Raw genomic sequence first — 12,676 nt, forward strand, 5'->3', positions numbered from 1 at the left:
GGCCATCCTCCCGAAACCCGGTACTGACTGAGTTTTTTTTTTTTCGTTTTTTTTTTCTTTTGTTCTTCTTGATTAAGGAGAGGTTTTTGGTTCAAAGGGAATCTAAAGGACACTTTGGATTGTTGGGTTCTCTAACATTTGTAAGTTCTTCACCTCACTGTGTGACGTGCTTTTTGATGACATATGCTGTAAAATGGCACTATATAAATACAATTCAATGGAATTCATCTTGGTCTCTGTACAGTCAAACAAAAGCTGTGTCAAAGTATGTGAAGAGGAAGCAAAAAGACGGACCTGAATATTCACTTTAGAGACAGACATCTGGGTGGTTGACTGCCTCTGAAAGTGGCTGTTGGACACTTTGTCAGTTCCTTTCAGAATCACCACAAATTCCCCCTCAGGTACTGTGTTGACAGTCACCAGGATGTCTCCGTTGCCCATGTCAGTCATTGTGCCACTGGTAACAGCTTCAGGACCGGACACCATTACAAGGCCGACCTCTCCAATACTCAATGAAGATGGACCTTTCCTACCCATTACTGAGAGCATCAGGGAGGCTGGCTGACCTGGGGTTCCACATTAAGGAAACAAAGAAGGTAGGGAGATGAACAAGAAGAAAACTTAATGATCAGTTGGTAATGTGTAAATAAGAACTACAGCGCCTTTAAAGATGATCTCTGTATGGGCTAAACAATTATGAAGCAAATGAGTCATTTATGTGTTTCCACATGATTTCTCTGATTTCTCACACCACAAGTCATCCAAGCACAACTGGAGACCTCATTACTTTCAAGATTGTTGCTAACTATGTCTAAGATGCTGTGTAGCACATGAGCTGTACAAAAAGGACAGCTGTCGGAATTTATACATGAACAGCAATGACCTAGACTTTCACAACTACTACAACTCACTGTTTGTGTAATATTGTTAATCCGTGTCAACCTACTCCATAACTGATTGAATTCAAATTTAAAATTAAAAAATACAAATCCCTACTGGTAAACATCCCAAAGGTCTTAATCACAACCCTACCCTCACTTTTATGATGGATGATGACTACACGTGTCTGACACAGTTCATTATGTGATACTTCGGTGAAACAATAAAACTGCTTTATTGCAGTTCCCATACCTGCTTGTGGACGCCCACTGAGTACTGCGTAACCTGGGTGGGGTCCCTTGAAGCTTTCCACAAAGTTATAGATGAAGGCAATTGTACTCTGGCCTGAAAACACAAACATTTAAAATGAGTACAGATAGACAGCAAAAACTCATTGACCCTGTTAGTGCAACAGCATCTGTAAAATTCATTTTGTTAGAGAATTCTGACACTTGCAACTAAAGAGCATACTCTATGTAATGAACAAACATACAATATCTGACCTGTGACTTTGAGCGTGTATGGTTGGTTGGAGTTGATTTGGATCTTCCATGCTCCAGTGTGTTTCTCAGAGTTAAGTCGAATTCTCCTCAGATTGCCCACTGTCTGGATGGTCGCAAGTTGACCACTGGCCTGGTCCTGATTCTGGGTCATACCTGAAAGGTTTTTCATGAGTCCTCAGTCATCACATTGATGTACTCAGTAAGAAAAACAGGCACAAAACAAGTCTCCACTGCACTACATTGGGATGTTACCGGCAGGGTTGGTCAGTGTGAAAATAATGGATGTTCCTGTGATGTAGATGGTAATGTTTTTCAAAGATTGATCCAACGTGAAGGGGAATGTCTCTTGCTTTCCAGGATTCCTTGCTCGCTGAAGAACTGTCACCTGGGAGAAACGAACAAAGAGCATAATGGATTAACTAATTTGATGCTTCAAATAAAACATATTTGTCGACTTGAAGAATCTTACCAGAGCTGAGGTCGAGGTGTCAAAGATAACATCCGTGGCCTGAGACAGCTGTTTCTTGGATACCTGGATGGCCTGCCCTCCAGAGACAAGAGCTAAATCTTTGTAGTCATCAAAGGATGCAGCTCGAAGAGAACGGCGGCGCCTGCTGCTGGCTCCGGTCATAAAGAATGACACCTGTCAGGATCAGTTAATGGAGAGTTTATACCACCAATCTCTACACCAAAGTAGAGTGAGCAAACGTTGATCATCAGCATTTACCCTTGACTTGGTGATTCTGATGAGAGCATCAATAGTGTCCTTGAGATCGATATCTTTGGCTGTTGCATCAGTGAAAACATAGATGTCGGACGAGGCAGGGGCACCAGTGAGAGCCAGCTGGATAAATAGAAGACTACAAACTTTAAAGGATCCATAACAAAAAAATAAATAACAACCACAGCTACAATTTCAAGGTCTCATAATTCATTGTAGTACCTGAAGTCCTGACAGGCACATCTCAGGGGTATCACCACCATCATTTGCTGTGAGCTTAGAGATTTCACTTTTCATCTTATTGGGGTCTGTTGTCCTAATCAACGGTCCAAAACCTACATGTAAGCACAAAAAGGAACTAAATGCCGAGAAAGTATTTCAGGCTACTTCTTTTTTTCATGTGTGTATTTGGTGTATGAGGGTAATTCAAAAAATTCTCAGTCTCAACAGACAATGTAATAGGAGAAGACTGTTCTTGCATTATTTTTCTCCATAGTTTCTTTGAACTTAAATGTAATTGCTCCACTGATGTTCAAACTTTGCTAACCCCTTCACAGGGGAAGATCACATCTTGAGCCTACAGATACTCAACAGTATGGATGACTTCATCATCACTCTGAAAATGGCGACCAATCAAGGGGGATTTCACTTTACGAAACAGAAAGATGCTGTGTGGATGGACACATTTTTACGGAGCAACAGCATGTCAGCTCAAAGCTTTCTGCTTGTTTTTTGTTTGATTGCTTCAAACATTTGAGTTTTTGTGGATGGTGATATAAGACTTTATAGTATACAGTTATGCCCCAAAACTGGAGCTACACCTCTTGTTTTTGGGTGAGGCATAGAACATTTTGAAGTGACCTCATATGCAACACAGTTAGTTCTCTGGCATTACATCTTGAAATAGTAAACCATCAAGCATGAATCTCACACCAAATATGGTCTCCTAACACAAGATGAAAGAAATCATACTGGGGTCATTGAAGGGCACCAAGATGTATTCGGAAGGCTCATCCTGTGTTCCTTTTTTGCTGTCAATGATGCCATAAGCGGCCTCCCTGGCGTCATCAATGTCATCACTCATACTGCCGGTGGTGTCAATAACAAAGGACAGGACAGAAGAGCGGGCAATTCCCATCATTCTGTGAAAAAGCACAAGGTGTTTATTTTTTACTCTCCAATAGAACTTTCAGAATATTTCCTCATGCACAAGGTAGAGATATACTTTTCAGATGTGGCCGTCGTACCTCAGAAAGTCATTATCCCCTGCAGCCAAGCGGATGTCTTGCAGCAGCTCCAGGCTGGCAGCTGTGGCTACATTCACAGCAGCATTGTGGAGGGCCACATTGTCTGAGCGACGTTCATCTTTGCTGATACCTCCTCGAGGAACTGCTGTGCTAGTGAGGTCAGACGCACCTCCGTGGCTGCATTTACCTGGCAAAAGAGATCAAACTGGATTTCATACTGCCATCTACAGCTGTTGCTGAGAATCAGATGGGAAAAATTGACACTTTCTCATATTGGTCTAATAAATATAAAGCTACAGTCAGATGGCAGCTGGCTGGCATACAGACTGAAAACAAGGGCAACAGCCAGTCTCACCTACAGCATCTCTCAAGTCTATTGAGTGACATATTATATTGTCACCATAATAAATTACTGTAAAAAATGCAGACACATTTCAACAGTAGAGAACTGTTTTTACAAAATTCAGTTGCAAACCATGAATCCTAATGTTTTTTCTGAAATGAAAAACAAGGTTGAGCACCAGTTTTTAACCTGATTTAAAAATGATGTTAGTGGGGCGCTCGTATAGCTCAACGCGTTGAGCGGGCGACCCATGTACAGGGGCTGGTCCCCGACGCAGCTGGCCTGGGTTCGATTCCCGCTCGCGGCCCTTTACTGCATGTCTTCACCTGACTCTTCTCCCATTTCCTGTCTCTCTCTCACTGCACCTATCCAATAAAGCCGATAAAAGGCCAAAAAAATAACTTTAAAAAAAAAAAAAAATGATGTTAGTGAACCTGGTTTCAATAATATAGCCTGTTACGTCATTTGACCTACACTCACTGTTGGCTTCATTATTGAAGTTCACCTGTTTTTATATCAGAGAGGCTAGATTATCACATATGTTACCTTTCGGTTTGTCAGAAGAGAAAATTCCCATGTAGCCTGATGTGAGTTTCTTCTCTTTCAGGATGTTGGGGAGGATCGGATTAGGACATGTTCCACTGGCACAGTCACTGCAGGTGGCCGTATCCTTATCTAGAAAAGCAAAAGGCAAACAACTGTGAAATAAATGTTACAACCTGCAAAACTAGGAAAACTTTTGAAAGATGCCTCTGAGTATCTTGGTTAGTTTTTTTATTATCCGTTTACATCAGTGATTTGATTCATGCATCCCAGCAATTAATTGGAAATACTTCACATCCACTAACCAAACAGAATCCATGCACATAGCATAACGCAATCTCTGCTCTTGGATCTATAGATAAGCTCCAAGACAGTGTTGTCTACTTTATCACACTTCACCCAACCCACAGAAATATACACTTTGTATGTTTGTCCATCTTTGTGGATGGCAATGACACACACTTACCTGCCAAGTTTTCCAGGGGAAGGTCTGGGCGTATAAGGTTGATGTATGGCTCTGTGTTGTCCAGCTCCACCCAGTTACTGTGGCTGTAGAAGTCCTGGAAACACATGATATGCAAATCTTCCTTGTACATATCTTAACCTTCATCATTCTGTCTTTTTTAACTCCACTTGTTTATCCCACTTTTCTCACCTGTAGTGTATGAAGGACTCTACCAAGAGTCTCTCTGGCAGCCTGAAAGTTCTCCTTACGAATGTTAGCCTTGATGGCGGCCATGCCCTGTGTGATTAGACTGCGTCCCTCCAGGAAGGCCTCAGAGTTGAAGTGATGTGGGACACTGACAGAATATTTCACATGTAAGAGCAAATCATATAGCTTTATCATACATACATATATACAGTCATTGTTCTCTCTTTTTTTTAGCTACATCTGTTCAACTGTTTGTTAACTGAAATGTCTAATCAGCCAATCACGTGGCAGACACTCAAGGCATTTTGACATTTTATGATGAACTCAATGCATTTTGACATTTTATGATGACAATGTTCATCCTTTCATGACCACACAGAACCCATCTTCCACTGGCATAAAGCTCAAATCATTTCAGACTGGGTTCTTGAACATAACAATGAGTTCACTGTACTGCAATGGCTTCCACAGTCACCAGATCTCAATCCAATAGAGGATTTTTGGGATGCCATGGAATGGGAGATTTATATCATGGACGACAAATCTGTAGCAACTGAGTGATGCTAATATGTCAATATGGACCAAAATCTCTGAAAATTGTTTTCAGCACCTTGCTGGGCATCTATGAGCAACCAAGAATGAAGGTAGTTCTGAAAGCAAAGTAAGGTCCAACCCATGACTGGCAAGGAGATACATTGATATATATATATATATATATATATATATATATGTATATATATATATATATATATATATATATATATATATATATATATATATATATATATATATATATACATATATATATATATATATATATATATATATACATATATATATATATATATATATATATATATATATATATATATATATATATATATATATATATATATACATACATACATACATATATATATATATATATATATATATATATATATATATATATATATATATATATATATATATATATATATATATATATATATATATATATATATATATATATATATATATATATATATAGTTTGGATTTCCTTCAACTTTTTTACCTGTTGACAAAGTAATGGTCGACCAGTCCATTCTGTATGTAAATCTCTTGAAGAGCATAGATAAACTTGGCACCAGAAACATCTCCTGTTGCTGTGGGACCAAGACAGGCCTGGACCAGCTCCTCAGGAGAGGAACCCTGGAGGGAAAAGACGAGAATTCACAATTATAGTAACAGACAAGACAGGTAGTATGAAAGTGCATTATCTAAACAAGAGTAGGTGTCCACAAAAGACTGTTTGCTTAAACAATGGAGCTAGTGGTGGGACACGATAACGTTTTTTTAATCACAATAATCACATGAGTTGTTGTGATTAATCAGGATTAATCACATTATTATGCACAAAATTAAATAATGAATTTAAAAGTAGTGTATTCTGCACTTTCATTTTAAAAATACTGCTATGTGAACAAAAATGCAACATTTGGTTTGAAAACACTTCAAACAAAAAAAGTGCTTTTTAACAGCAGTCTTCTCATCACAACATGGAAGTTAAAATATTTCTCGTAAATCTCAACTTAAACATTGAAGCAATAAAATTAGTGGTGGAATGTGATTTTAAAAATGTATCAAATTAATTAAAGGATATTTAATTAAGAAATCATGATTAATCATATTTTTGTGAAACTGTAATATTTGTTATTTGTTTTCACAAAGTTTTTCAATTCTTAATAAATTTGGATTAACGACTGAATCGATGAATAGAAATATACATAAATTTAAACAACAACAATGTTTATGTTTCCTTTATATTTATCTGCATTTTTCATCTGTGTACTAGATTCATGGATTACTGCAAACTCAAAGTGCAATTATAGCTATTATATTCATCATTTTAAGACTTTTTGTAGTCTCAAACACTTTCACTGTCTTGAAAAGTCATCTACTATGAGATGTCTACACCGTTTGGCAGTACCAGGACTCTCACAGCTAACGTTAGCTGTGGTGTCGCAGCAACATGTTTTGCATTGAGGTGATACCATCGGCTTGAAGTGCTGCGGTGAAAAGAAAATTCTTTGGTGCACAATTTGCACAACCACGCTTTTATCCAAGGTGCCACTGGGAATTTTTTTAAAAGAAAACTTTCCGTCCAACAAGCCAAGCAATGCGGTCTCGTCTTCCTTCGCTGTTCTCCAAGCTTTCTTGTGTGCTGACATCACTCAGTAAGTCCTGTGCATCCTTCTTCACTAGGTGCATTATCACCACTTACCGGACTGGAGTGTGCATCAGTGGTACCAGTGTGCCAGTAATTAGGGAACTGAGAAAGGTGCATTAAATGCATTATTTTTTTAACGCATTATTTTTTCTGTAATTTATTAATGAAAATTAACAAGTTAAAAAGTCCCAGCTCTAAATGGAACCATGTTCCATGGAGCCTATCAGTGCTAGTATTACTGAAATTAAAATATAATTAAATTGATGTGCCACAAGGTAAACATTTATTCATTAACCTTTAAGGCTTATGTATCCAGGCTGACTCAAAACTCACAAATGTATAATAAAATGGAGACAAATCAGGGAGTATTAGACATGGTGAAAGTCATAGTTCACTATTTTGTATTTTCTTGCACATTTTTAATCTTCCACCTTACCGTGGGTTTGAACTCATAACCACTTGCTTCAGCCACTGCCTGACATGTCTCCTTCACTTTTTGCAATAATGCTGTCCGTGTAATGCTGATATGAGTGGACAGCCCACCTCCGATGGGGACAAAGGCCACAGTAGGGCCTGAAAGAGTCCAGGCCAGCAGGGCTATGCCCAGCAACAAAGTCATGGTCAGTCTGCAGAGAAAAAGACATCATTTATATTATTTGCTGTCACGTTTGTTAAATAGCATTCAGCAAAATTTAATTGGCTCAGTTGCTTCCAAATATGTATCCTTATATACTGACAAATGTTCATGGAAGATATACAAAAAGGCACATCTGAATAAGAACATCTAACCCTTTAAGATCAGTAATAAAAATGAGAAATGATCACTAAAGAAAAAGGTGAGGGAAAAAAGACAATACATTACCAACAATATATAACACACATAAGAGTTTGCAAGCTTTGTCTTTCCCTTTCTGGTGTTTTCACACAAAATGAGAGTTTGTATTCTAAGTTCCTCAATGGTTAGAAACACACAGTTAGAATGTAAATAAATGAAGTTGTTTTGGCAGGATGTATGTAGACAGATTGGTCTAGTAATCGGGCAGCAACTCCTTCTGAGCCCACTACTGTGCCTATTGGGGTTCATACCAGATTCATTAAAGGTACACAATGAGGTAATTCATTTCTTTTAATGTTGGCCAGGAAGACTGCAACTGTAACTGTACTTTGTGCTGTTATGCCACTCCCATATTGTTAAGCTTTTTGTCATTTATATGCTGTTCACACATATTTGTCAATGACAGTGAATTGTGTAAATAGCGCATAAAAAGCCATTATAGACAACAGTTATAAAGCAATGATTTATCAATTAAAACAGCTGCTTAAAACAAAATTAATGAGCGTTACATTTAATAGTAATATCACTAATATGTTTGTCTTTAGTCCGCTGATAACAATGTAAATTATTCACATTTTAAAATGTACTTCAAAAATTTAAAGCGAAAAAAGAAAGCTTTTAATACATACTGATTACATTTCCCTGAAGAATGCATCGTCTCAGAAAATATCGTGCTTATCATACACTCAAAATCATTATTTTGTAAGAATTTCATCATTATGAAAAAGCCAAGAAAAATAACATGCATCTTAATTAGGTTGGATGAGAAACACCAAAAAATCCAATCAGTATTTTGAAGGAAAAATGATATTCATTAAAATGAATAAAGTTATACTCTGAAATGCAATCATACCTTAATGTTTCCCAGCTGTGATGACTCCAGTGGATCCTAGAGAAGTGTAACCTGCAGTCCCACCACTGTTTTACAGCTGAAGGACTCTAAATGCATTATGTAATATTTATGACAAAGGAAGCTGTTCACCTACTTTATATAAGGCTATTGATGAGTGAATTGTTAATATCTATTTAATTGTCCATTCACACAAATCATACAAACTGAATTAAAACCTGTACAACATCAGGAAGATCAGACCCTTCCTGTCTGAACATGCAACACAACTTTTGGTATAGGCTCGAGTAATATCACGCATTGACTCCTGCAACTTCTCACTAGGAGGCCTCCCTGCATGTATGGTCAAACCTCTGCAGATGATCTAGAATGAAGCAGGACATCTGGTGTTCAACTGGTCAAAAACAGCACATCACCCCGCTGTTCAGATCGCTTCACTGGCTTCCAGTTGCTGCACACATCAAATTCAAAACTCTGACATGTGCATTCAAAACTACAATGAAAACAGCTCCCTCCTACCTGAACTCTCTCATTCAGGTCTACACCCCCTTCCACTTCACGAACAAAAGGTTCCTGATACAACCACCACAACAGGACCCAAGTTTGATAACTAGACTCTTCTCCTCTGTGGTTCCCCGGTGGTGGAACGAGTTACCACGCTCTGTTCAATCTGCAGAATCCCTCTCAGTCTTTAAGAAAAGACTAAAGACCCAGCTCTTCACTGAAGACTTTTGCACTTGACAGACAAAAGAAAAAAAAGACAAGAAAAAAACTATTACCACCTGCGCTGCCTGTTGACACCAAGGTCCTATTGTCATTAAACAATTATCCAGGTTGTTTTCACCTGATCAGATCCTTGCTTGTGTTGGATCTGCTCTCAGATGTACATCGCTTTGGATAAAAGTGTCTGCTAAATGCAATTGTTGAAATTGTAGAATATACCTTTACATGTGTTTCCATTTCATTGCTGTCACCCACAACAGAACCCAGCATTCTCCTCATATTTACTGCCAGATACTTTTATTAAACGTATATTGGCATATAATCCACATTTTTGTGTCAGTGTGGTTGTTTGTTTTGCGGAAGACTTTCTTGATGTGTCATAGTTCCTCAAACTGTCTTTCTTAGATTGAATTTGTCAAGACTTCCGGTACTACATGTTATTGTTTTGAAATGTCTTCAAGCTAACTTGCTGCCATGTTTTCCTGTCTTGCCAAATTTGATTACAGACAGATTTTGTCATTTCACCTTGAAAGAACATTCAAGGTGATGTAGGTGAAGCTGACATGTACAGTGCCAGTTTAATTTGTGCCTTGATTTTTATACAGTTTGTGGTTTTAATGTGTGAAATGTAGTGTGTTTTTGTGTGGTTTTAGTGGGGTTTTTTAAAAATATTTTTATCTGCATGAACTTCCGTGGAACGCAATTAAGGCAATAACTGACAGCTGGTGCTGACTGAACTTGATTCTCCAAGGTGCGCAGCTGGCAGAGCAGCGCTGACTATATATAGCTGAGGCAGGTACAACAGGACGAGGAGGGCCAGGGGAAGCACAAGGAACGGGCAGCACAGACGCTGGGACGGGACGGGACGGGACAGTCGGGAGCCCTCCAGGACACGAGAGTAACGGATCGACCACAGAGGCTTGACACAACGCTCGCTAACAGTTAAGTGAAGGAGAGCTGTCAAGCCTGAGCCCACGCTGGTGTGTGTGTGTGGTTTTGCTTTGCTTGCGTGGTTGGTTACTGAGGCTGCGGTGCCCTCCTTCCTTTTTTGGAGCTTTGCAGACGTGAGGAGGACGGGGCGAGCCGCACCCAGTGGACCGGGACAACGCAGGAGCGGGACGGGAGGGACGCCCAGGAACAAAACCGAGTTGTGTGGAGGCCCGACGGTGCCGTAGAACGAGCACAACGTTGCCCACGGACCTTAAGTGACTTCCTTTTTTTCTTATTATTGGGGCTTTTTTTTTTTTTTTTTTGAGCATCTTTTAATCTTGGGACTTCCATTTTATGTTTTTATTATTTTGTATCTTGGTTTTAGAAATAAAATATCTTTTAAATCAAACCAAAGCTGCACTCCATTCTTTTTAACAGTGGATAACAAATATACTGCTGGTATACTTCTAATCTCACCTAGTGTGACACACACACTACCACTTAAAAGTCTGGACACACCTTCTCATTCAGTGGTTTTTATTTAATTATTTTATACATTGTAGATTAATACAGAAGACATCAAAAATATAAAAGAATCCATATCGAATTATGTTGTAACCAAAAAAGGTTCAACCTTCAGTATTAATATACAATGTTGAAAATGATACAAATAAATATTGAATGAGAAGATGTGTCCAAACTTTTGACTGGTAGTGCAGCTGCACACTGTTAGGAAACTCTACTTATGATGTTGGACATTTGAGCATTCTTTAAGGTGCCTGGGTGTGTCTTGTTCCCACCATGTATCCAGTCAGAACATAAACTCTGGAAGATGTAGTTTCCTACAACATTCCTGGAAAAAGAGGTTATTGCCCTGCCTTGAAAATCACAATGACCATGCAGCCAAATGACCCTCACCCCGTCTCCTCCCCAGATCTCCTGGTCCAAAGTTCTCTGAGGGAGGAAAGAATGTGCTGAGAGTACTCATACTGTGGGTTGGAAAGAACAGCGAGTGGCATGTGTTGATACTTAAGTTATTGCGGAAGTGAGGGATGCGATAACAGAAAATGAAAGAGCAATGATGTCTGAGAAAACAGCAAATGACAAAATGAGGAATAGGTGAAAAGGAGTGACAAAAGTAGTCTTGGAACTGAACTAGAAACACTTCAGTCTTTGGTAGTCAAAAAAGAAAACGGTTTTGGTCAGTTTTATCTCTGTGTGTTCATTGCCGAGGCAATTCATAGCTGTGAATAGCCTTGTTTTCCACTAAAGACATGGAATATGTAACATTACTGGCAACATCAACCCATTAAAGTGACGACATCCTGCCATTCGGACATAAGTCACTTAATATTCGATAATCACTCCAGCTAACTCCTTGTGACAATTTTATATGTTGTAAATCTGCCAACTATGTATCCAGTCAGGACATAAAACCCAAAAGGTGTAGTTTACCACAGCATTCCTTGGAAAAGAGCATAATGGCCTGCCTTAAAAATCACAAAAATCATGCAGCCAAAGTAAACTCATCCTGTCTCCTTCCCAGATTTACTGATCCAAAGTGCTGTGTGGGAGGAAAGAATGTGCATTAAGACATAGAGTAAATATACTGGAAAGCTGAAAATTGAGTTCAAGTGGGATGGAATGAGCTAAGGGAAAGATAAACAGAAGATAAAGGAACAACTGTATGTAAAAAAAAAAAAAAAAGAGCATCAGGATATCAGGGAAACAGTGAGTAAAGGACCCAAAATGCAGACACTGTCAACAGAAGTAAAATTAATAAAAGGCAAACTTTAATCCATGCTGTTTCCAAAACAACAGGCCACAATCAGGATAAAACTAAAGCATGAGGAGCAAAAGTAAATGCCAAAAACCAAAAGGATAACTAAAGCATGAATAAATAAAAGCAATCAGTATAGAAATACAAATCTCACTAACCTTGCACACATGTGACACTTGGAAGATCACACCCAGAAACAGGCTGCGATGCTGGCAAGATGGCACAAGACAAACTGGCAAAGAACACGAGGAAAAGAATGCATATATGAACGCGAGGAGGGGAGGAAAGTCACACATAGATGAAGCAGATTAGGGCTCAGCAGACAATCACACAAGTGAGAAGGCAGACAAAAAACAGGAAGTAGCTTGGACGGAGGCAGAAGTCATGTGAATAATAACTGTGGAAGCTGGGGTGACGTCTGCAGACACTGGAGCTGGAGCGACGACTGCAGATTCTAGAA

The 12,676-nt window shown here is 38.8% G+C and overlaps 1 protein-coding gene across 3 annotated transcripts in view; it reads right to left on the reverse strand.

The window, feature by feature from the left end:
• The window catches only part of LOC111583395 (von Willebrand factor A domain-containing protein 7-like), a 31,691-nt gene that overhangs the window by 4,207 nt on the left and 14,808 nt on the right, over positions 1 to 12,676 (reverse strand). Inside the window, exons 1-16 of one of the 3 annotated variants that reach the window (XM_055010186.1) lie at positions 12,375 to 12,550; positions 8,787 to 8,872; positions 7,535 to 7,724; positions 5,944 to 6,080; positions 4,892 to 5,036; positions 4,703 to 4,796; positions 4,240 to 4,368; positions 3,351 to 3,537; positions 3,076 to 3,245; positions 2,326 to 2,438; positions 2,110 to 2,226; positions 1,852 to 2,025; positions 1,635 to 1,767; positions 1,383 to 1,535; positions 1,132 to 1,224; positions 295 to 566 (exon numbers count right to left, since the gene is read on the reverse strand). In XM_055010186.1, the coding sequence (XP_054866161.1) occupies positions 295 to 566; positions 1,132 to 1,224; positions 1,383 to 1,535; positions 1,635 to 1,767; positions 1,852 to 2,025; positions 2,110 to 2,226; positions 2,326 to 2,438; positions 3,076 to 3,245; positions 3,351 to 3,537; positions 4,240 to 4,368; positions 4,703 to 4,796; positions 4,892 to 5,036; positions 5,944 to 6,080; positions 7,535 to 7,724; positions 8,787 to 8,872; positions 12,375 to 12,512 (2,331 nt within the window). In that variant the 5' untranslated portion in view covers positions 12,513 to 12,550. Of the gene's footprint in view, positions 1 to 294; positions 567 to 1,131; positions 1,225 to 1,382; positions 1,536 to 1,634; positions 1,768 to 1,851; positions 2,026 to 2,109; positions 2,227 to 2,325; positions 2,439 to 3,075; positions 3,246 to 3,350; positions 3,538 to 4,239; positions 4,369 to 4,702; positions 4,797 to 4,891; positions 5,037 to 5,943; positions 6,081 to 7,534; positions 7,725 to 8,786; positions 8,873 to 12,374; positions 12,551 to 12,676 lie in introns of those variants that run through there. The other 2 variants (XM_023292466.3, XM_055010187.1) reach the window with 2 other exon arrangements.

Source organism: Amphiprion ocellaris, chromosome 4, assembly GCF_022539595.1.
Source record: "Amphiprion ocellaris isolate individual 3 ecotype Okinawa chromosome 4, ASM2253959v1, whole genome shotgun sequence".
In the NCBI taxonomy this organism is placed as follows: Eukaryota; Metazoa; Chordata; class Actinopteri; family Pomacentridae; genus Amphiprion; species Amphiprion ocellaris.